The sequence below is a fragment of the Hylobates moloch genome, unplaced genomic scaffold (genome assembly GCF_009828535.3).
Source record: "Hylobates moloch isolate HMO894 unplaced genomic scaffold, HMol_V3 SCAFFOLD_17, whole genome shotgun sequence".
Lineage (NCBI taxonomy): Eukaryota > Metazoa > Chordata > Mammalia > Primates > Hylobatidae > Hylobates > Hylobates moloch.
Genome location: NW_026652292.1, coordinates 15638909 through 15663601, shown reverse-complemented (window position 1 = coordinate 15663601; position 24693 = coordinate 15638909). Strand labels below are relative to the sequence as shown.

Below are 24693 nucleotides of genomic sequence, written 5' to 3'. Positions count from 1 at the left end.
GGGTGACAGAGTGAGACCCTGTCTCAAATAAATAAATAAATAAATAAAATTTTTAAAAATCATAAAATTTGAAGCAGTTGAGCATTTTAATATGAAATGTGAGACCACTGTACATTTTAATATTAGTTTAAGGAATTAATGTCAGATCTTTTCAGGTGTGATGACGCTGTGGTTACACAGTGCTTTAAAGTGTTTAGCCTTTAATGCTACGTACTAAAATGCTGATGGATGAAATCACATCATGTCTGGGATTTGCTTTTCCACAGGGGTGGGTATAGTATGTATGGATCAGGTGAAATGAGATTAGCCCTGAGCTGAAGCTGGTAATGAGAACTCATTGTATGCTTCTATCTGCTTTGGTAAATGTTAAAAACTCTAAAAAAAAAAAAAAAATTTGGCAAAGGAAATAGTACTAAAGATTGATCTGGAGTCTGTAAGTCTGGTGATTTGAAGGTAAGAGTGAGAGACTGTGGCTCAGACCAGTGAAGTGCTGGCATAGACTGTCATTTCGTTGGAACTAATGTATTGGGAAGAATAATGACAGTGGAAGAGTGGCTGTTTCTCAGTTTTTCTGTACTAAACATTGAAATATCCTAGGATGATTTTTGTTTGTTGACAGAATGGTTTATTAAAATTGTACTATTTCAGGCCAGGTGCGGTGGCTCACGCCTCTACTCCCAGCACTTTGGGAGGCTGAGGCGGGTGGATCACGAGGAGATCGAGACCATCCTGGCTAACACGGCGAAACCCTGTCTCCACTAAAAATACAAAAAAATTCTCCGGGCATGGTGGTGGGTGCCTGTAGTCCCAGCTACTCCGGAGGCTGAGGCAGGAGAGAATGGCGTGAGCCCGGGAGGCGGAGCTTGCAGCAAGCCGAGATCACGCCACTGCACTCCAGCCTGGGTGACAGAGCGAGACTCCGTCTCAAACAAAAAATAAAATAAAATAAAATAAAATTGTACTATTTCAAAGGAAGTGATAAATGAGTTTGGTGTATTATCGAATAATTTCAATTAATACATTGACTCAATATGTTTATTTTATATTAGAATGACAATTAAAAAATGAAAACCTCTAAGTTATTACTCCTATGATTTATATTGTGTTTTTTAAATTATTGTTTCTAAGTGCCTAGAGTATTGAGAAATTTAAAGAATGACATAATAAGAGACTAAATCAACATATACTTTTTCTTTCTAATAGGACTCACTGCATTCCTTAATGGCAACGCTAAGCTCCTCTAATCCTTTCTTTGTTCGCTGTATCAAGCCAAACATGCAGAAGGTAAGATTGATGACAGTCCCAGGCTGGGATCTGTCTTGAGGGACACAGCCTCCTGGGGTGGTTACTCGCAGATTTGGTTTCTCCAAAGTCTTTTCATTGTAGATGGTTGGAAATGGGTACGACGTTATTATAACTTGACATTAAATGAAAAAGTTCCCTTTGTCCCTTGGGCCTGTTAGTCTGCTTTTGAGTGATGTTATTAAGCTTTAGGGACATCTATTTTAAAAGGAAACATTGTGAAGCCTTTACTTTTTTTTTTTTTTTTAGCATTTGGTTTAAAATTCTTGGGAAAAGTTTCAGAGTGTGATACACCTTTTATAGAGGAAATATTTGATGTGTGGTGGCTGATTTTTTTTTAAGTTTTTGTCTGTCCTTTTTTTGCTTTATTGTTATTTTAAACACGATGAAGAGGCTTTAAGTAGTAATGCTAGATTTTAAGTACTTTAAATAGTGGTTTATAACTAATTAGAAGACACTAAAGGTTGTCATAAGTATTAATGTCTTGGCTCTTTGATTTTAGCTTTCTAATTTCATAATCCGATTAGAAGGAATGTGAGCTTAAAAAGGAAAAGCTACCTAAACAAAGAAACTATAGTGTTAGATACATGCAGTCGCTGAATCCACGGCTAATTAGGTAGCTTGTCTTAAAGTATTCTTAATACATTTAAATTATTTTGATTCAGCAAACAGCCTCTTAGGAATGCTTCTTATGTGAGAAAACCCCTACAAAATTTTAATTTTAAGAGCTCCTGATTTTAAAGAACTAGATGCCATCCTCATAAGGTTTAAGGTAAAAAATCTGATCTGAACTGTTTCCCATGAGACTTCGTTTATTATATGACTGATGCTGGATCTTATTTTTTGTCATGCCAACCAATTGCCTTTGGCTTAATATTACATGGATTCCTCATTTATAATCGAAAGATGTATGCTTGTAAGAACCACAGTAGCTGGACACGGTGGCTCACACCTGTAATCCCAGAACTTTGGGAGGTCGAGGCAGGCAGATCACATGAGGTTAGGAGTTTGAGACCAGCCTGGCCAACATGCTGAAACCCTATCTCTACTAAAAATACAGAAATTAGCTAGGCATGGTGGCAGTCACCTATAATCCCAGCAACTCAGGAGGCTGAGGCACGAGAATCACTTGAACCCAGGAGGTGGAGGTTGCAGTGAGCCAAGATCCGCCACTGCACTCCAGCCTGGGAGATAGAGCCAGACTCTGTCTCCCCCCCCCCCAAAAAAAAAGAGGGCAGGCACGGTGGCTCATGCCTGTAATCCCAGCACTTTGGGAGGCCAAGGCGGGTGGATCACAAGGTCAGGAGATTGAGACCATCCTGGCTAACACGGTGAAACCACGTCTCTACTAAAAGTATAAAAAAACTAGCCGGGTGTGGTGGCGGGTGCCTGTAGTCCCAGCTACTTGGGAGGCTGAGGCAGGAGAATGGCCTGAACCCAGGAGGCAGAGCTTGCAGTGAGCTGAGGTCATGCCCCTGCACTCCAGCCTGGGCGACAGAGCAAGGCTCTGTCTCAAAAAAAAACAAAAAAACAAAAAAAAAACAGAACCACAATGTTGAATTATCTGTCTTCTAGAGAGGCAAAATTGGACATCTCTTTAAGAGAAAGTAACCTGTTCAATTTGTTACCTTACTGTGAGATATGATGGTGAGAATTTGGTGTTTGTGTGACCTGAAGTGACAAAGTGGTTTTCTGTTGAAGATCTGTGCTGACTTTATGTGCATGGTTCTGGTAGTTTAAAAAGTAACCCATCTTTCCATTTTTCAAATGTATGTCAAAATATTTAAGGTTATCATCAAAAAAATGGCAACATAAACAAATGCATAGCTTTTTTGGGGACGTAATGTAGGAAATTAATAGTTAGAACATCTCTCCATATATAACACTATGTCATGTAGCTGGTTTATATTCCACTTGGTTTGCTTTGTACACTCTGGTGGGCAGTGTTTACCAGACAGTAGAAGTGGGCTTTGGTGTTTGATGTAGACTCCCAGGAGTTGCTCAATCTCTGATGGCGTTCTCTCTCCTTTTTACAATAAGGATAATAGTGCCATATTTCATCTTTCAAACGTGCAAGGTCTTTTGTCAATTTAAAGTCCTGGGTGTGTGGCTAGGCGTGGTGGCTCACGCCTGTAATCCCAGCACTTTGGGAGGCTGAGAGGTGGGTGGATGACTTGAGGTCAGAAATTCGAAACCAGCCTGGCCAATATGGTGAAACTGTCTGTACTAAAAATACAAAAATTAGCCAGGCGTGGTGGCACACGTCTGTAGTCCCAGCTACTTGGGAGGCTGAGACAGGAGAATTGCTTGAACCCAGGAGGCGGAGGCTGCAGTGAGCCGAGATCACGCCACTGCACTCCAGCCTGTGGGATACAGCAAGACTCTGTTTCAAAAAATACAAATTAAAAAAATAAAGTCTTGGTTGCTGGGATGCATTTCACAGTTTCTGGTGAGCCATAGTCTAATTGGAAGCTTTTGTCCCATTCTTCGTGGTGTGAAACGGTTTTACAATCGTAGGCATCTTAAATTCTTGCCCTGGCAGTGCTATAATAAAGATAGAAACTTTAATTTGAAACACTCAGTCCCCAGTGTTTCTGTTTTCTCTCTTGGATGGCACAGAGTTAGTTTTTCCTATAAATTGTACTAGCTTTTGAAATTAGGCCTGCTTGGAAGCAGTTCAACAGCCAGAATATTGCAGAACCGACCTTATTTTTCCGTGCTGAGATTTGATAGGACCTAATTGCTTTGGATTTTGCATTTAGAAAATGAACTAACTCAACCTCACGTTTGCATTTGTATTGGCTCACTTTATGTGTCCTGAAGTATGGCAGACACTAATTAATAACGCACCAGGGATCGGCTATAGAAACCTTCTAAAGAATGTCTTGGTGCCCTTTTAAAGGCACTCAGAAGGCTGGGGGCAGTGGCTTACGCCTGTAATCCCGGGACTTTGGGAGGCCAAGATGGGCGGAATTGGAGACCAGCCTGGCCAACATGGTGAAACCTCGTCTCTACTTAAAAAAAAAAAAAAAAAAATTAGCCAGGTTTGGTGGCGTGTGCCTGTAATCCCAGCTACTTGGGAGGCTGAGGCAGGAGAATTACCTGAACCTGGGAGGCGGAGGTTGCCATGAGCTGAGATCGCGACATTGCACTCCAGCCTGGGCAACAGAGTGAGACGCCGTCTCAAAAAAAATGAAAAAATAAAGGCACTCAGCAAGTGAAGGCAGAGGCACAAGAGCTGACTTGTCTGAGGCCTAAAATGCAGGTGTGATGGTAAATGGAGATGCTAATTTGATTATGGCAAGATAGCTATGACTCGATTAGCATTCATTTGGTTCCATTGGAAATACTGGACTGTCACTGCCTATTACGTTCTGTGAAATGTATGCAAATGACCTTTATTTAGAGTTCCTTATACATTTTTTTAAATCCAAAGATAGATTCTTATAGAAATTTCACAGGAAAAATCTTGCCTTCTTCCTCTCCAGAGATGGGGAATGTGTATTTTCAGCATGGAGGGATGAGACGGTTTCTCCTCACCTCATTTTCCTCTCCAGTTGCAGTCCACCAAAGGACTTGGGAGGTCGTACTCAAACATGTGTGTATTTAGGTATTTGTGTATTATTCAGAAGGAAGGAGCATGGGTTTTAGAAAATATAGAAGTTTTTTTTTTTTTTTGAGACAGAGTTTTGCTCTTATTGCTCAGGCTGAAGTGCAATGGCACAATCTCGGCTCACCGCAACCTCTGCCTCCCGAGTTCAAGTGAATCTCCTGCCTCAGCCTCCTGAGTAGCTGGGATTATAGGCATGCAGTACCACACCCTGCTAATTTTGTATTTTTAGTAGAGGTGGGGTTTCTCCATGTTGGTCAGGCTGTTCTCAAACTCCTGACCTCAGGTGATCTGCCCACCTCGGCCTCCCAAAGTGCTGGGATTACAGGTGTGAACCACTGAGCCTGGCCAGAAGTATTTTTGTGTGTGTGTGTTATATGATCATAAAGATGTAAGAATGGCAGCTGTAAAGTCTATAACCTAGAGATCTGTAGCATTGGAACAACAGAAACACCTGTAGCTGCTTTCGTGCCTTCAGGAGTAAAGACTGCCACATTCGCTGGGCTAGTGGGAGCACACCCCCTTTACCCCCCGTGGCTGTTACGGCAGGCTGCCTCTCCTCCTTGCCAAGTGTTTGAACCCCAGAACGCGCATCTGGGGCTGAAGAATCTAGAAATCCTTTGTGAGCTTTTGTTTGGGTCGTTAATTTTTTTTTTTAATTTGGATTTTCTATGTATTGTTTTGAAAAACAGGTGCAAAGGAGGAGTGTATAATTGAAATGCTGAACACATATGGCAATTCAGGTGTCACAATATGTGGGCTTTTTTCTTTTACTATAAACAGCCTTTTACTAATCTTGGGTATTGTATAGAAGGCACTTTGCTAGCCTCACTGGCGCTCAGTGAGAAAGCAGCTGGAAAAGCCTGCCTCCTGAGAGATGCCAGTCTGCAGCGGGCCTTGGCCTTGGATGTAACCCTCCTCTGAGCTTAGAGTTTTCAGAGTTCACGAAGGGTAGACTTCTCCATTCCACGAGTTTTCGGTGGTAATGAGGACTTTTAGCTTTTTTGATTGTGATGTGCTTGGGCGGTGGCAGTGGTACCCAAAAGTGCTCCAGCCAACCACAGATTTCTCTAAGATAGAAAACCTGCTTTTCCTCCTCAGAATCTCCCCAAGGGTGTCCCTGCCTGGTGTTTTAGCAAGTAGGTTCCAGGCAGAAAAGTCTCTCATTAACATTCTTCAGAAAAGCCCCGAGGAGGTTCAGGGCAGAATTAAAGAAGGGAACTGACTGATACACATCAGGAACACCTTCTGGGTTTGAGAACGAGTTGCCGGCAGTTGCCTGCAGATTCAGCCTGGGCTGCCTCTTGGAACATGTCTGGCTGGCTCTCCTCCCTGTTCGGTCTTTAGGTTTGCTGTGTCCAGGATGCAGATTCTAGGAAGGAAACATCATGGGTTCCAGCAGCATCATCTTCAAATCTTTGACTTGACAGAACAATACCCTCAAAGATTCAGTCCAGCCTTCTCCAAAAAGGCAGGAGCCTAATCACCTAATGTTTCTGAGACTGGGGTCTGGTGGAAGAAGTCCTCTAGCACAAGCAGCCTCTTGGGATAGGGTTTATCCTTTTTTTTTTTTTTTTTTTTTTTTGAGACGTAGTCTCTCTGTCGCCCAGGCTGGAGTGCAGTGGTGCAATCTCAGTTCACTGCAACCTCCACCTCCCGGGTTCAAGTGATTCTCCTGCCTCAGCCTTCCGAGTAGCTAAGATTACAGGCATGTTCCACCATGCCCAGCTGATTTTTGTATTTTTAACAGAGATGGCTTTTCACCATGTTTGCCAAGCTGGTCTCGAACTCCTGATCTCAAGTGGTCTGCCCGCCTTGGCCTCCCAAAGTGCTGGGAGCCACTGTGTGTGGCATAGAGTTAGGTTTACCGAAGAGAAGAAGGGAGAGATGCCTGTGCTGGGGGAGGCTGAAGACCAGGCCCCAGGGGAGGGAAACCAGTAGGGCTAGAGTTTCCATGCAGCCAAATTTGCTGGAAAATGGAATATCAACTGAGAGAAGGAAGCTGGAGACGTGGAGTGGAGTTAGGGAGGTCACATGAGCCATGTGGGCTGTCGATCTTGCAGCCCCATCTGTCTCTACCCCAAGACACAAGGATGAAGATAAGGATGTGTAAACCATCTCACACAGGGGTCTTCTGTCAAGGACTTTGGGGGGATGTCAGCTCCTTTCACATAAATGAGTCCTGATGACCCCTATTCCTCTCTTCCATGGGACTCCTTCTTAGGTCAGACTCAGCCCCTCAGGTTGACAACATCCTAGATAACTCATGACCACACACATGCAGTGAGAGCTCTGTGCAGATATTATGGAAGCATGAGCCTTTTGTTTCCAGAGGTGTAATAATTTGATGAATGAATTTGATGAATCTAGCACATTTCCTCCTGGGGATTTATATTTTTGTAATCCAGGTGCTGCCTGCTATTTCTCCCTCCCTTCCTCCCTCCCTCTCTCCCTCCCTCTTTTTCTTTTCTTTCTTCCTTTCTTCATTTCCTTTCTTTATTTCAGACCTGACCAGGCATGATGGCTCACACCTGTAATCCTAGCACTTTGGGAGCCAGGCAGATGGCTTGAGCCCAGGAGTTATAGCCCAGCCTGGGCTACATGGCTAAACCTTGTCTCTACAAAAAAAAAAAAAAAAAAAGAAAAATAAAAATACAAAAAGGGCTGAGAATGGTGGCTCACACCTGTAATCCCAGCACTTTGGGAGGCTGAGGGGGAGTTCGAGACCAGCCTGGCCAACAGGGTGAAACCCCATCTCTACCAAAAATACAAAAATTTGCTGGGCGTGGTGGTGTGCACCTTTAACCCCAGCTACTTGGGAGGCTGAGGCACGAGAGTCGTTTGAACCCAGGAGGTGTAGGTTGCAGTGAGCTGAGATCACACCACTGCACTCCTGCCTGGGTGAGAAAAAAACCCCCAAAAAACAAAAAGTAGCCAGGAATGGTAGTGTACACCTGTAGTCCCAGCTACTTGAGAGGCTGAGGTGAGAGGATCATCTGAGCCTGGGAGGTCAAGGCTGCAGTGAGCCAAGATCGCACTAGTGCGCTTTGGCCTATACGACATAGTGAGACCTGTCTCAAAGAGAAAAACACAGACAAAATATTTCTTTAAAAAGTTCTGAGGCCGGGCGCGGTGGCTCACGCCTGTAATCTCAGCACTTTGGGAGGCCGAGGCGGGCGGATCATGAGGTCAGGAGATCGAGACCATTCTGGCTAACACGGTGAAACCCCGTCTCTACTAAAAATACAAAAAATTAGCCGGGCATGGTGGCGGGCGCCTGTAGTCCCAGCTACTCGGGAGGCTGAGGCAGGAGAATGGCATGAACACGGGAGGCGGAGCTTGCCGTGAGCCAAGATCGTGCCACTGCACTCCAGCCTGGGCGACAGGGCAAGACTCCGTCTCAAAAAAAAAAAAAAAGTTCTGATGATAATGTGACACATTTCTTGCCTTGAATTTTGGGTCCCATGTTATTCTTCCTATATCTTTTTCTCTTTTTTTCTTCCTGTATCTTTTTTTTTTTTTGAGACGAAGTCTCACTCTGTCATCCAGTCTAGAGTGCAGTGACGCAATCTCGGCTCACTGCAAGCTCCACCTTCAGGGTTCAAGTGATTCTCCTGCCTCAGCCTCCCAAGTAGCTGGGACTACAGGCACCTGCCACCATGCACGGCTAATTTTTTGTATTTTTAGTAGAGACGGGGGTTTCACTGTGTTAGCCAGGATGACCTCGATCTCCTGACCTCGTGATCCGCCCGCCTCGGCCTCCCAAAGTGCTGGGATTACAGGCGTGAGCCACCGCGCCCAGCCTCTATCTTCTTTTATGCATCTGATTTCTCTTTAGCCTTACTAAGCTTTTGACTTTGGTCTCTCGGCCCTAATGCTAGTTTGTGAATACAGTGTTCAGTGAATATAGAAGACCAAGTGCAGCTCTGCAGGGCCTGTCTCAGCCTGTGCACCCTGATGCACACCTCGGGGTCCAGACTATTTATAGGTGCTCAGTAATGTTAAGTTACTCATCATGGTACATTGTAGAAATTGCTCATGCTGTGTGAGTGCTCAACTGTGCAAAAGATAAAAACGTATGCACCATCTTTAATCCTATTGCCACAGATTCTGTTTTAGTTGATTTCATTTATTTTATTTTTGGCATGCTTTTCTCTTCTGATCATCTTTGATTTGTGTAGTTGGAGGATACCCGGGCATCGCCAGTAAGTCAGTATTGGGGTGGTGTCTTTAATGTGTATCAATCTTTTTATGTTGACATGCTCCTTCGCCCTGTCTACCTCCCTCAGCTGACCCCTTCTAGACATAGCCCCACCTCAGGTTCAGGGCCCTTTAGGAACAGCCAAGCACAGCACCAGGGGCTCATTCACAAATACTTCTTGGTCTGGAGGCTGGTGCTTCATATACAAATATCCCCATCTCCAAATGAGTATTCCCCCAAAGGGCTTTGTTATCTGCCACAATTGAGCAGGGAGTCTGGGTGTGAGGATCTGCCACATGACAAGGTTTAAACTGAAAGTCTAATTAAACATTAGATTTTAACATTGAGATGGAACTTTCTGGAATTATAGACTATTCACTCAGTCCAAACATTATTTATTGCTGTGTTTCACAGAATCTAAATTCCACAAGTGTAAAATGCATCCTTGTTTCCTGTTACTGTGGAAGCAAAGGCACCACCGATTACAGCAGAGTGCAATGATTTCTTATCGCTTAGCTCTTGCTCGTTGCTTTGCAGAAAGTATGAAATGGAGGTCATTCATCCACCACAAATAGGCACCCTGCCTTTCTGTTTCCAGGCCTTTTTGCAGATAAAATAACTTTCTGTTTCACTGGTAAATCTGTAGTGTGATATTTCAACTCCGCTTAAAGGACAGCTGGACTTGATGTGAGGAATGGCAGTAGTGTCCATAATTTGCAAAGATAGTACAAAAAGTATGATGAAATTCACTCACATCCAGGCACTGGTCGCAGCATGGTGGCTGCTTGGGTGATAATATCAGAGATGATTGAACCAGAGCAACTCCATCTTGAATAGGAGCTGGGGAAAATGAGGCTGAAACCTACTAGGTTGCGTTCCCAGACGCAGTCATTCAAAGTCACAGGATGAGATAGGAGGTCAGCACAAAATACAGGTCACAAAGACCTTGCTGATAAAACAGCTTGCAGTAAAGAAGCCGGCCAAAACTGACCAAAACCAAGATGGCCACAAGAGTGACCTCTGGTCGTCCTCACTGTGACATTCGCATCAGCACCGTGACAGTTTACAAATGCCATGGCAGCCTCAGGAAGTTACCCTATATTGTCTAAAAGGGGGAGGCATGAATAATGCACCCCTTGTTTAGTATATCATCAAGAAATAACCATAAAAATGGGCAACCAGCAGCCCTCAGGGCTGCTGTCTATGGAGTAGCCATTCTTTTATTCCTTTACTTTCTTAATAAACTTGCTTTCACTTTACCCTACAGAATCGCCCTGAATTCTTTCTTGCATGAGATCCAAGAACCCTCTCTTGGGGTCTGGACTGGGACCCCTTTCCTGTAACAACAGCATGCCTGAGACACATCCCAGTTTCAGGCATGTCCACATGGGAGCATGTTTGCATTAAGAATTGAGGAAATATGATCTAGTTCTCTCTTTTAAATGTTACATGAAGGGATCATCCTCCCTTTTCCTAAGGAGCCCTCAGAAACAGAGAATTTAATCTTTCCTTACACTTAAAGGTAGCCAGGTGCTTTTTTTTTTTTTTTTTTTTTTTTTTTTTTTTTTTTTTTTTTTGAGACGGAGTCTTGCTCTGTCGCCCAGGCTGGAGTGCAGTGACGCGATCTTGGCTCACTGCAAGCTCCACCTCCCGGGTTCACTCCATTCTCCTGCCTCAGCCTCCCGAGTAGCTGGGATTACAGGCACCCACCACCATGCCCAGCTAATTTTTTATATTTTTAGTAGAGACGGGGTTTCACCATGTTAGCCAAGATGGTCTCGATCTCCTAACCTTGTGATCCGCCCACCTCGGCCTCCCAAAGTGCTGGGATTACAGGTGTGAGCCATCGCATCTGGCCCCAGGTGCTTTTTTAATTTTTTAATTTTAATTTTTTTATTTTTGAGAGACAAGGTCTTATTCTGTTGCCCAGGCTGGAGCATAGTGGCACCATCATAACTCGCAGAAGCCTTGAACTCCTGGGCTCAAGCAATCTCCTGCCTCAGCCTCCCAAGTAGCTGGGAGTACAGGCATACACCACCACTGGGCCTGGCTAATTTTTTAATTTTTCATAGAGACGAGGTCTTACTGTGTTGCCCAGGCTGGTCTCAAACTTTTGGCCTCAAGCGATTCTCCTGCTTTGGCCTCCCAAAGTGCTGGGATTACAGATGTGAGTCACCGCGCCTCGTCTGCTTTTTAATTTTTGTTTTTTAAGCCCTTACTGTTCATGGGAAAGGTCTTTTTTTGAGATGGAGTCTTGCTGTTGGTCCAGGCTGGAGTGCAATGGCACGATCTTGGCTCCCTGCAACCTCCACCTCCCCCAGGTTCAAGCAATTCTCTTGCCTCAGCCTCCAGAGTAGCTGGGATTACAGGCACCCGCCACCACTCCCAGCTAATTTTTGTATTTTTAGTAGGGACAGGGTTTCACCATGTTGGCCACGATAGTCTCAAACTCCTGACCTCAGGTGATCCACACGCCTCTGCCTCCCAAATTGCTGGGATTACTGGCGTGAGCTACCGTGCCCGGCCTGGGAAAGGTCTTCATTGTAAAGAATGAAATCTGCATTTCTGCATCTTCCATTCGCTGCTCTTCTTCTGGCCATTTGAGATTAACGTGAAAATGTCAGATATTCATTCATAGGAGTGTGTCAAATATTTTTAAGCTCTTTTTTTGTTTGTTTGTTTTTTGTTTTTTTTCTGTTTTAAATCCAGTAAATTGGAATGACTCATCATCAGGACAGAAATTAGGGATTGGTCATATAGGTGGACAGGAAAAACAAGGGGAAGCAGAGGAGGCAAGGCTCTTGCTGGGCATGCAGACATGATACCCAGGGCCCTGGCCACACTTGCAGTGGAGAGGAAGGGGTAGGACTGGGGCAGGGTGACAGTAGGTACGTCAGGGGTGGGTGGGGCGCTTGGTTAGGGCTGTCTGGCTCTCACTTCTTGTTTTTGAGCTGATTGGCCAGCCAGTCCAGGCCTTCGTACAGCCCGTCCCCGCTGGCGGCACAGGTGGCCTGAATGTACCAGTTACGGTGACGAAGGGAATGCGGGCCCAGCTTGTCTGTGATCTCAGCAGCGTTCATAGCATTAGGCAGATCCTGTTTGTTTGCAAAGACAAGGAGTGCAGCATCCCGGAGCTCGTCCTCCACCAGCATTCTCATCAGCTCTTCCCGGGCCTCATTTACTTGCTCCCGGTCATTGCTGTCGACCACAAATATCAACCCTTGGGTGTTCTGGAAGTAGTGTCCCCAGAGGGGTCGAATCTTGTCCTGGCCACCCACATCCCACACTGTGAAGCTGATGTTCTTATACTCCACTGTCTCCACATTGAACCCAATGGCAGGGATGGTGGTGACGATCTCCCCCAGTTTCAGCTTGTATAGGATGGTGGTCTTTCTTGCGGCATCCAGGCCCACCATCGGGATGCGCATCTCCTTCTTCCCAATCAGGCTCTTGAGAAGGTTTCCAAAGATATTGCCCATGATCACAGCAGCTGCTTTCTGGGGACAGTGGGGCCCAAGTAGGGGCAGTGACAGTCTGGTTTTGGCCTGGTCCCTGGTATGGAAGACTTGATCCTGTTCCTGCTATCAGCTGCGCCGCTGCAGCCGCCACCTCCGCCCCGCAGGTTCCGCTCCGCTCCCTCTGGCTCCCCAAGCCGACTTCAGCCCGGCTGCTGCCCTGGCCCACTCCCCGGCTCCCTCCTTCCTTCCCTCCACCTAGCACCGGAACTAAGCTCTTAATAAGAATACATTTTCCTGCTCCAGTAAACAGCCTCTGAGCATAATTTTATCTCGGAATTTTTGTTTAAACATCAACACATTATGCAATACCATCTCAAAGCTCTTGTGGGCGATTAGGAGTATTTTTTTTTTTTTAGAGCTTTGCCTGCCTTTTTGCTGCCTGCGTTTGCTTTCATGTTGTTTGTTTTTATTTTCTGTTTCATCTTTTGTGACTGTTTTCCCACAACTGCATTGACCACTACCCTACCTGTTCCCCAGCCCCAGCCACCGCTCCCTCTGCAAGCCTGCTTAGTTACCCGCAGGGCCTGGGTGACTCAGTCCTTCATGTCCTGCACCAAGGGCACAGGAAGCCCTGTGCCACGCCTGCTGAGACTCAGGGTGTCGGGGTGCTCTGGGTCTAGCACATTATGATACACCATAATCCCGTTGGCATGGGAAGGGTATCGCACAGCCACCCAGGTGCAGAGGAGCCCATGAAGCCACCGATGCAATAGATCAAAGGTGCGCACCTAGGTTTGGTTCAGGCCTCATCACTACACCTTGTGTGGCTGTGTTTAACGTGTGTGTATTGACAGTACCTACTAAGGAGGGCGGTTATGTGTATTCAGTGAGGTCATGGGGACATGGTACAGCTACATGTTACTGTGTATGTAAAATAATACGTACTTACATTGGATGTTTATATTTTTACCACTTATTTTGTCCTAACAAGTTTAATCCCAAATGTAAGCTGAGTCACAGGAAAATCTAACTGTTTTAAGACCTTTTCTCTCTTAAGTTTTAAGTCACTTCTGACAGATTGTCATAAGGAGCCTTAAAAAAATTTTTCCTTTAGTCTTTGGCATTGTTACGGGATGGACATTTTTATCTTGATTTTTAACATTAATAGACTTTTTTTAAAGAACATTAAAAAATTTACAGAAAATGTGAGCATATACTACAGACCGTTTCTACACTTCCCCCCTCCACCACCATTTTCCCTTTTATTAATATCTTGTACTAATGTGGTACATTTGTTATAATAAAGCAGTATTGCTGCATCATTATTGAAGTCCAAAGTTTACATCAGGAGTCCACCGTCTGTGTTGTATGGTTCTTTGACTTTTGACAAATAAGTACTATGTCAAAATGCCAGATGTTTATTATCAGTTCATAATGTGACAAACATTTTTTTCCAGGTCATTTTCTATAAGATTGGGAGGTTCTGATTCCCTGGTCAAAGGGTGAAACATTGAGAATGAAGTTTCTTTCTTTTTTTTTTTTTTGAGACGGAGTCTCACTCTGTCACCCAGGCTAGAGTGCAGTGGTGCAATCTCGGCTCACTGCAACCACTGCCTCCCGGGTTCAAGCAATTCTCCTGCCTCAGCCTCCCGAGTAGCTGGGACTACAGGTGTGCACTGCCACGCCTGGCCGATTTTTGTATTTTTAATAGAGATGGGGTTTCATCATGTTGGTCAGGGTGGTCTCAAACTCCTGACCTCCGGTGATCCACCCACCTCGGCCTCCCAAAGTGCTGGGATTACAGACATAAGCCAGCGTGCCCAGCTGAGAATGAAGTTTCTGTTGCTCACTATAGAAGTGGTGAATGATATGGACAAGACTAATGGAAGAATAGAGAGGGCAGAAGCATCAACTCGCGAGTTAGGACTTTTTAGAATTATCCAGGTTGTCAGCCCCTTTCACTCCTCTGTGCATTTGGTTAGCCTTTGGGAATGGTTCCGTTTCCTCTGTGTACTTACTGGAAAGTACCTCGTTGACATTGCATAATCCTTCCTGGTGTTTTGTTTTGTTTTGTGGTGGAGTTTTGTTCTTGTTGCCCAGGCTGGAGTACAGTGACACAGTCTCTGCTCACTGCAACCTCCATCTCCCGAGTTCAAGAGATTCTCCTGCCTCAGCATCTCAAGTAGCTGGGATTACAGGCATGCACCACCACGCCCGGCTAATTTTGTATTTTTAGTAGAGATGGGGTTTCTCCATGCTGGTCAGGCTGGTCTCGAACTCCCGACCTCAGGCAATCCGCCCGCTTCAGCCTCCCAAAGTGCTGGGATTACAGGCTTGAGCCATCGCGCCTGGCCTTTTTATGTATTTATTTATTTATTTTTGAGACCGAGTCTTGCTCTGTGTCACCCAGGCTGGAGTGCAGTAGTGTGATCTCAGCCACTGCAATGTCCGCTTCCTGGTTTCAGGCAATTCTTTTGCCTCAGCCTCCCGAGTAGCTGGGATTAGAGGCACCCACCACCATGCCTGGCTAATTTTGTATTGATGGGATTTCACCATGTTGGCCAGGCTGGTCTCGAACTCCTGACCTCAAGTGATCCACTCACCTAGGCCTCCCGAAGTGCTGGGATTATAGGCATGAGCCACCGTGTGGGCCCTTCCTGGTTTTTTGATTGCCACTCATGTCCGCTCTTGTTTTGACTGTCTCCTGCACCTGGAGCACCCATTGCCAGCATCTTTGACTTTTGAAAACATTTCATACAGAAAACCTGTAAAAAGCTGCCTTTTTACCTTTGGAGGAAATTTTAGTAAAGGAAGCATTTAAAGCAACCATTCTTCTCCCTAAACAAAACAATCCCAGTAAACCCCTCAGTGGTCACTTCCATCCTGTTTACCAAGTTGTCATGGAAACTATTCATCAGAGCTCTGTAGAGATCAAGATAAATTGCAGTGAGTGAAGCTCAGCACCAGCAAAGAGTGCTGTTCTTGTTCTCTGGGTGGATATTCCAAGATCACAACTAAACTGCTTGATTTTTGTCCTGGGACTTTAAAAAAAAAAAAAAAAAAATTATTGACTTTTAAAATCAAGAATCTTTGGGCCCTGAAATGTCATTACACATTTGTTGATGCGTGCATGATGGTTAGTTTGCCCCTGCAGTCCAAAGTGTCTTCAGCAGTTCCTATCACGTCAGCCTCGCCAGGCTGGACTTCCTTTGAGTAGAATCAGGAATGAATTAAGCAGCACAGCCCGAGACACACCACATAAAAGGCCGGGAACACCAGCCAGCCAAAGAAAGCGCATTTTTGTGTCTGTCAGCTTAGATGCTCTTGCCCGGACTGCTAAAGATGCAGCCATTTACAGTGGACAAAAACTGAAGGGGTGAAAGAAAACCCAAGGTAGGGATTTTTCTCTTTCTTGTTCTGCTTAAAAGTTTCATGTAACTTGCCGTGATGATGGTATTGTAAAACTGCAGAGATCATACACGGGGAACAGATTTTGCTGTTTCTCCAGGCACGGAAGTGTTTACAAGTGGGTAAGTGCTGATTTTGATTGCATGTACAAGTTTGAACTACAAATTTTTTTTTGTAAAAATGAAGGGCACAATTCACTGATCAGTTAAGGCGTTGATAATGCAACATATTTTCATATGGAATTCACCTTTTATAGGAAAAATTCTTTTTTAATATTAGGTTGAAGGGGGAAATTGGTGGTTTCTTTTGTTTGAATTTTTTCCAAAGTATTTTTCTTTAAGAGTTTATAAACTGCAGTCATCCAGCTTTTCCCTGCCTCGTGCTTTATAGGAACCTTTAAAGAAATCTGCACAAGAATAATCTCTTTTTTAATCCCCATTATAAACCTGTTCATACGCAAGTATGGAAATGTGAGAAGTTATTGGAGTTGAATGGTTATCTGTTGAATATCATGTGCTTATTTCACACAAGCACACATATGTTGGAATTTTGCAATTGGCCTGGAAAAACCTGATGAGGCATATTCTGTTGGGATTCCCTTTACTCCCCGAAGTAGAGGTCCCCAAAGAAAGAACAAAATAAAGAGTGACTGAAATGCTAATTTCTGCCTCCACCCCGTGGAGGAATGGTGTTCAGCTGATGTCTATTCAGTTGCTAAATGTGCCCTGGAAGGGAGCTGTTTTCATTGTGAAAGTGGTCTTTCATATTAAATCGAGTTACATTTAAAATGAATAATCACGTGGCTGACTGCTACTAGGCTAAATCTGCTTTCATCGTGTATATAAGATTTCTGGTGCTAAGCGAAAACCAAGTATGAGAATATTGGGTTTTTTTTTTTTTTTTGCCATCAATTTTTGAGAGTAATTAATCTGACACACACTTATTACCCTCATAAGAAAGAGGCAAAGGTAAGTCGTCTGTGGGAAAATGCCACATGTTTTCTACCTCTCTTACAACGTTAAACTGGTTTTCTCATCCCTCGCTTCTGTTTAGTTTACATATGTGGGTCCTCAGGTCCGGAACCGCATTGCTGCTTGCGAGGGGGCTGGAATGATGGAATACAGAAGTGCTTCTCTCTCTCTGCTGAATGCCTTGGTGGCTGAAGGATATGTACGGGAAGGTGGTGCAATTAGAGAGGCGACCCCAGTCGGTCGGCTTCCCTCCCGGGAGGTGCCAACTGCTAAAATGGGTTGTACATAATTGCAGCTTCCACCACGGCATTTTTACTTTGGCTCATCCTGATGAACTTACTGAATCATGTCCAATTTGAATGGCACTCCTGCTCCCACTTTGAGCAAATCCCTTCCCTCCCCCACCTCCCCCCACCTCCCACCCCTGTCCGTCTAGCTCATGCAGACTGAGATATTTTTTTTTCCCCTCTAAGCATTAGCCGCCCTGAATTAACATTTTCACAGGCAGCCCCCTCAGTGTGTGCTTTCTGGTAGTGACTTTGTTGTAAAGCTCACTTTGCTCCCCCAGCAGCTACAAAGGACCAATTCCCAAATCCCCATCAGCCTCCCTCCCAGCTGTCACTCCCTTGGAAGACTCTGGAGCAGAGGGGCCACGTTTGAGATTGGAGACCAGAGGTTAGGGGTGGACTGCGGTTCTCCAGATCAGGGTCTGAAGCTCCCCTGGGTCTTCTCTCATCTGTGCAGATGGTCTGCTCTGCTTCATTAGCTCTTCAGCACTTCACTCTGTTCTTCTTCATCCTAGGGGTACTCCTTGTTTTTTTCTCGGGCAGGTTCTTTCTCTGACCCTCAAAAATATGCAACAAAGAATAGAGACAATAATAAAAACACCACCGCATTAGATGCTGGGGTTTGCATTCACCCCTCCTCAATATAAAGACGATTCTTACTGATTATAAAATATTTCGGAAATATGTGAAATGTTTTAAAATTTAGTTACCCATAATTTTACCAGCCAGAGACAACCCTGTTTATATTTGTTGTGTATATCCTTTTTTTCCCTTTAAATTGGGATCATAGGTTACCTTAATTTTGTAACCCACTTTTTTTTTTAACTTAATAAATCTTGAAACATTCTTATGCATTTTTTCATGACTATAAAATTCTGTCAGTGGCTATACTTTCAAGTCAGATTTCTATTATTGGATTGCTTATTTGTTGTTGCAAATAATGGTGCCGTATTTTCCATGTGCACAAATACTTTCTCCTTAAGCTAAATTCTTGAAAGTGTATTTGCCAATCAGAATATGCACATTGTTATGACTTTGATGTATATATAGCCAAACTGCCCTCATTAAAGCCAACAGCAAACAAGATATATATATCCAATGTATATAACAACGGATGTATAGCTTTAATATATAAAGAGCCTTCACGAATCACTAAGAGAACATGTTTTAGTAGAAAAATGAGTAAAAAACATAAGAAATTTGCAGAAGGTGAAATATAAAATTACTTGAAGTTCTCAACAGCATAATCAAATAAATGAAATTTAAAATGAGATACTTTTGCCAGTGTGAGGATTGAATGGTTTAATGGTTTTATGCTTTTTTTTTTTGGGTGGGGGGTGGACATGATTATGTTGCCCAGGCTGGAGTGCAGGGGCTATTTACAAGCACAATCATAGCACACTACAGTCTCAAACTCCTGGCTGCAAGAGATCTCCTGCCTCGGCACTGGAGTAGGTGGGGTTATAGGGGCACACCACTGCTCCTGGCTCTTTGTTGCTTTTTAATAACACTTCTCAGTTTCTGTGACTATTTTAAGAAACTGCCATTAATGGATTCTGCTGCTGGGAGTATAAATTGTTGCAACCTTTTCTGAAGAACAATTGCATTTTTTTGTTTTTTTTTTTTTTTTTTTTTAGATGGAGTCTCCCTTTTTTGCCCAGGCTGGAGTGCAGTGGTGCAAACCTGGCCCACTGCAATCTCCGCCTCCCGGGTTCATGCAATTCTCCTGCCTCAGCCTCCTGAGTAGCTGGGATTACAGGCATGCACCACCACGCCCAGCTAATTTTTGCATTTTTAGTAGAGACGGGGTTTCACCATGTTGGCCAGGCTGGTCTCAAACTCCTGACCTCATGATCCACCCGCCTCGGACTACCAAAGTTCTGGGATTACAGCCGTGAGCCACCATGCCCGGCCCCTTTTGTTGTCGTTGTTGTTGTTTTTTTTTAACTTTGTCTTGCCTCCCCTGGGAGCTGAATGATTATATAGATATACATACACATACACCTGCTGAAAAGGGAGAAGTGAGGGTGAATAGGAACTCGACTGGGCTCCCTCACCTTGAGCAATCTTCTTCTCACTGCTAAACATTTCCAAAAAGAGTCTGTGACTATTTTCTTCTTTCTAATGCCAGGCAATCAAGGCTGCACTTGCTACCCTTCTGCAGGAAGCTTCCCAGCACAATTTCTCTCTGCCCTGCCTCTTAATCCCCACCCCCTGCTCCCAGGCCTGGGACACTGCTAACCACCCCTCCTTCCTGACACCTCTCTGACCACCCCTCCTCCTCTTGACTGGTTCCTCTGGAGGTAGGCATGGCTTCGGGTTCTGCCCCCAGCTTCTCACTTGCTGGGCTCCAAAAGAAACACTGGCTTCTCCCCTTCAGCTCCAGGCTAGGTGAGTACCTCTCCCCTGTGTATTTCCACCTCAAAACCCTCCTCTAAGCTTTGGCCTCATCGTCTCCCTTAATTTTGTAACTTACTTGATTTTCCTAGTTTTCTAGATTTTCTAGTTGTGTGCGGCTCTGCTTCACCCATTCAGCACTTTGAACTGAAATGTGTCCGTAATTAAACTTCACATCCTTTTCCTTCCGCGTCAGCTATCTCTCAAATGGATGATTCTTGCTTAACCCTTTTCCTGTGTATCAGGATAAGTCAGGGTTCTTGGCCTTGGCAGTGCTGGCATTTTGAGCTGGACAGTTTATTCTTTGAGCTTTGAAGGAGGCTTCAAAGCAGCGCTGGCATCTACCTGCTAGACGCCAGTAACACTCTCCTCTCTCAACGTCTCCAGACTTTCCCAGGTGCCCCCCAGGGGGCAAAACCACCTCCCCTTGAAAACCACTGGGCTGTCGATGCTGGTGATTTCTTGGTTTTTATTCTTATTTTTTATTTGCTGTCAATAAAAACGGCATCTACATACAAGTTAAGTTGTTGCAGCATTTGTTATTGCTTTTAACCGTGTGTCTTACTATTCAACTAAAATAGAAAATGGTATATCGTTTCACACTTAGTCATTCAGTTAAATGTCTATTTTGTTTCCATTTTTAGTAAGTCGTGTTAGGAGATGTGAAACGGTGGTGGTGGGCTTAGTATCAGTGCGTCCTGTGTCATTGTGTAACTGCTCTGTACTAGCCACTGTCTCAGATGAATGGCTGTCCTAGTTTCAGCCACTCTGAAAGGATAAAACAGCTCATTAAAGTGTGCCAGATGCTTCATTTGTCAGTATTTCACTTAAAAGGGAATACTGTTTGGCTTTGGAATTCTGTAATATACCCAAAGTTTGCCTCTACAAAATTAAAGTGGTCCTATTAAAGATACAGTAACATCTTTCCCCTCACCCTCCACATTTAGGATGGTGAAAAATTCACTAGCAAACCAATGTTTTAGACCCTATTTAGTGATTTTTTAAGAAAGAACTCTTCAGATAAATAAGAATATGAAGTAAGAGTATGCATAATAAGTTTGAATAACTGAGATTTCAGCTTTTAGCCATTTGGCAAAAGACCATGATTTGAATATGAAATCTTGTAGGCATACTTTGGTGGTGTTTTCTTATGGGACCACAGAAGTTTAAATATGGTTATTATAACACATAAGTAGGGGTCTACGACAAATTTTGCTGAGCTAAAACAAATCCCCTTTGCTGAGCCAAAACAAATCCCGCTGGATTATGAAGCCCAAATGTAAGGCATTGTTACTATGTTAATTGTGGTTCGAGGAATTGCAGAAGGAAAATTAGCCTACCACGTTCTTTTTCTTCTTTTCTTTTTCGGGTATTGACTCTGAAACGTTGGCCTATGCATTTGATTCACTGACTGCATGGCATCGCTTCCAGTAAAGCTTGAGCTAGTCAGTTTACATTGGACCACAAGTGTACAGAGTTGCAGCTCTTAGAGGCTTTTAATCAGAGGTACCTTGCAAATTAGGGAAATAAGGTCCTGTGCAGAAGTGGAAGGGCAGGTTGGACCTGGTTGTGACATCATTTGACTGGGATTTCCAGGCTTCTAACACAGCCTGTGAGCACGCAGGAACAAAGAGGTACAACCTCTGAAAACTGTGGAACTGACCCTCTCTCAGAGCAGCCATTGTTTGCAGCGCTGTTGCATCAGCAGATGGGCCACTTCTATTCAGTTGCTCCTGCTATCTGGGGCGTGCTAGAGGCATTTCCTGGTTTACATAAACTCTGGGGCTCTGCCAACGTCCTTAGAGTTCAAGCCTTTCCCTTCTCATGCTCAATTAAAATAATCAACTACAGTACAATCGCCGCTTGTTCTCCACTTCTCACCTTGCCTGCTCACAGCACATCCATTCTTCTTGTTCCAGCATGTTGCTACAAAGTAGTTAGATGATAGAGAAAGCAGGTTGGGAATTTTCAAAGACTCTATAGCAACTGGCCTGGATGCAAAGGCTTTTTTTGTTCTTTGTCCTGGTCGTTTTGGTAAATGTGTAGTGGCGTATGTGAGGCATAGATTGTGCTTTATTCGGTGCTGTGGGGAGTAGAAACTAGCAGCAGTACCTGGAAAGGGGCCCTGATCTGCGGGTGTGGGTGAGTAGAGATTCTTCAGTTGAGATTTAACTCTAGTGAGGGTTGGGTGCAAAAATGTAGGAAACAGTGAAGAGATGAGCAGCTTATGTCTAAGTTTTTTCTGTTTCTGTTCCTGTGTCACAGACCAGCCTCAGATCATAGTTCATGATGCCAAGACATTGATGGAGTTGAATGCGGAGACAGACAGGGAGGATTTTTTAGAGTGTCTGCCAGTGTGTAATGTGTCATAATAGCATTTTCTGGGTTTGGGTTTTTTTGTTTGTTTGTTTGTTTTGAGGCTCTGTCGCCTAGGCTAGAGTGTGGTGGTGGGATCTCGGCTCACTGCAGCCTTGACCTCCTGGGCTCAAACAGTCCTCCCATGTAGCTGGGGCCACAAGTGTGCACTACCATACCCAGCTAATTTTATTTATTTTTGGTGGAGATTGGGTCTCCCTATATTGCCCAGGCTGATCTCGAACTCCTGGGCTCAAGCAATCCTTCTGCCTCAGCTTTCCAAATTACTGGAATTACAGGCGTGAGCCACTGCACCTGGCCTCATGGTAGCATTTTTAAACAGCATTCACCACTGTGGCCTGGTCCCACGGTTTTCTCATGTAAATCACAGAATTTAGACTCTGCCCTACAGCTCTCTCCATTAGCCTCATGACTCTATAGCAATTCATTAACCTGGGCGTTTTTCTACCTATTCCAGGGCTAACAGCATAAGGTTTTCCTCTCAAGGAACAAGTTGATTTGTTGCTGTTTGCTCAGTGAATAAAAGCAACCTCTCCTTTAGACAATTTATGGCAAACAAGATGATAAAGCAAGTTACTCTCTCAACATTTCTGGAGTAAAATGATGAATGAGGCTGTCCTGAGGGGCCACACATCATGGTGGACCAAATGAGGTTTTAACACGGATCCGGCCTGCCTTTTACCAGCCACAGGTCATTGGTGTGGCGCTTTAGTTTTCTGTTCTCCCATCAGGGAAGGGAGTACAGAAGCCACCCTTTGTAGGGTAGGTACAAAGAGGAACTGTGAGCAAGTCTGTAAAACTCCTGGCTCAGACTCCGGCACGAACGGAGACACCACTGATGGCCGTGGTGACTGATAAATGGCAGTCATAGTCATCATTATGGAAAGAAGTGGCATTGGAGTCTTTTTTTTTTTTTTAATTTAATCTAATTTTTTTTTTTGAGGCGGAGTCTCGCTCTGTCGCCCAGGCTGGAGTGCGGTGGCGCAATCTCGGCTCACTGCAAGCTCTGCCTCCCGGGTTCACGCCATTCTCCTGCCTCAGCCTCTCCGAGTAGCTGGGACTGCAGGCGCCCGCCACCACGCCCGGCTAATTTTTTATATTTTTAGTAGAGACGGGGTTTCACCTTGGTCTCGATCTCCTGACCTCGTGATCCGCCTGCCTCGGCCTCCCAAAGTGCTGGGATTACAAGTGTGAGCCGCCGCGCCCGGCTGGAGTCTTTTTTATTTTTTATTTTTTTTTTGAGACAGAGTTTTGCGCTTGTCACCCAGGCTGGAGTACAATGGCGCAGTCTCGGCCCACTGCAACCTCTGCCTCCCGGGTTCAAGTGATTCTCCTGCCTCAGCCTCCCAAGTAGCTGGGATTACAGGTGCGTGCCACCACGCCCGGCTAATTTTTGTATTTTTAGTAGAGACGGGGTTTCACCATGTTGGCCAGGCTGGTCTTGAACTCCGGACCTCAGTTGATCCTCCTGCCTTGGCCTCCCAAAGTGCTGAATTTACAGGCATGAGCCACCATGCCCGGCCTGACATCGGGAGTCTTGATAGAGAACTCTGGTGTTCACTGTGTGGCTCTCCCAGCAAAAAACAGGTGTGTTCATGTCTTCTTGTGATCTGTCATTTGAACGTGGGCACCATTGACTGAACTCAGCAGCACGTCGCCAGGTAGAATTTGTGAAGACGTACGTTCATTTCGGGGTAGGCGTGGGGAAAAACAAATTCATGGAAGCAATATGGTCAGAACCCTGAAAGCCGTTCTTTTAAGTCGAAAGATGTGGTAGATGTTAAGTAAAGCCAATTGGATCGCTGAAGGAAGTGGATGAAATGCGTTAGTAAGGACGGGTGAGGAGAAAGCTGGCACTCATGAACAGCCTTCTGTCTGCTGCTTCTTGGATTTAGGAGCATATACTCCTTTGTTTTCTTTCTTACTTTTTTCTTTTTTTTTTTTTTTTTTTTGCATCCCTTTTATTTTTAACATTGTGCTTAATCTGTGGAATAGTCTTCAACTTAAAACTCTTTCATACGAATTCTCAGGCACTCCTATCTTGGAGAAAGCGTCAGGCTGCCCCTGAAGCCAGCCTGGCATGTCACACATTGGACCCTTTTCTGCTGGTAGCAGGAGGGAGGCACTTAACAGTTAAGCAGTTCGAGTCACCCAGCTCAGAAGCCTGGACTCCCCGCCTGGACGTGGATGCTGCGATGCTGAGCCGTCAACTCGTGGCGCCCACCGCCCGGAGTCCAGCCTGGAGAGTCCTGAAGAGGCCTCGGGATGGGAATAACATGGCCTTTGAGTGCTGCCTGACCTCCCGTTTCCTAGCAACTCCCAACTGCTCGATGGGATATTTTGTGGCGTTTCTAATTTATACTTAACAGATATTGGCTGTGATCTAAGGCTGGCTAATTTCCCATTATGACTTTCAGGCAACCACTTTAATACATGAATAAGCAAGAGAAAGAACTCCTAGGATGCGCAGCTCCCCAGTACCCTCTTCCCACCAGGCCTTCCTTCCTTCTGGAAAGCAGAATTTACCAAGGACTTGCCAATAAATTACCATTTATCTCAGAGCAGACGGCATTGAGCAATTTTCAAGGAAAATTCTCCATGTGACTTTTTTTTTCTTCTGGTATCTGAGTATATATTCATGAATATTTATAAATCAGCTATATCTATTATCAAAGAAGTAACT

General features: G+C 44.6%; 2 protein-coding genes across 2 annotated transcripts in view; one reads left to right on the top strand and one right to left on the bottom strand.

Annotated features, from left to right (window-relative positions):
• Positions 1–24693, top strand: part of MYO10 (myosin X) — a 130103-nt gene that overhangs the window by 38952 nt on the left and 66458 nt on the right. The window contains exon 16 of the mRNA XM_032135328.2: positions 1204–1284. Coding sequence (XP_031991219.1) covers positions 1204–1284 — 81 coding nt within the window. The remainder of the gene's footprint in view (positions 1–1203; positions 1285–24693) is intronic.
• LOC116456618 (ADP-ribosylation factor 3-like) lies at positions 11899–12799 on the bottom strand. Its single transcript, XM_032753774.2, has one exon. It carries the CDS (start codon positions 12590–12592, stop codon positions 12047–12049), a length of 546 nt encoding a protein of 181 aa, XP_032609665.1. The 5' UTR covers positions 12593–12799; the 3' UTR covers positions 11899–12046.

Bases quoted from the DNA above. Each gene is read 5' to 3' on its own strand.
- LOC116456618 (XM_032753774.2), bottom strand. From the start codon at position 12,592: ATGGGCAATATCTTTGGAAACCTTCTCAAGAGCCTGATTGGGAAGAAG.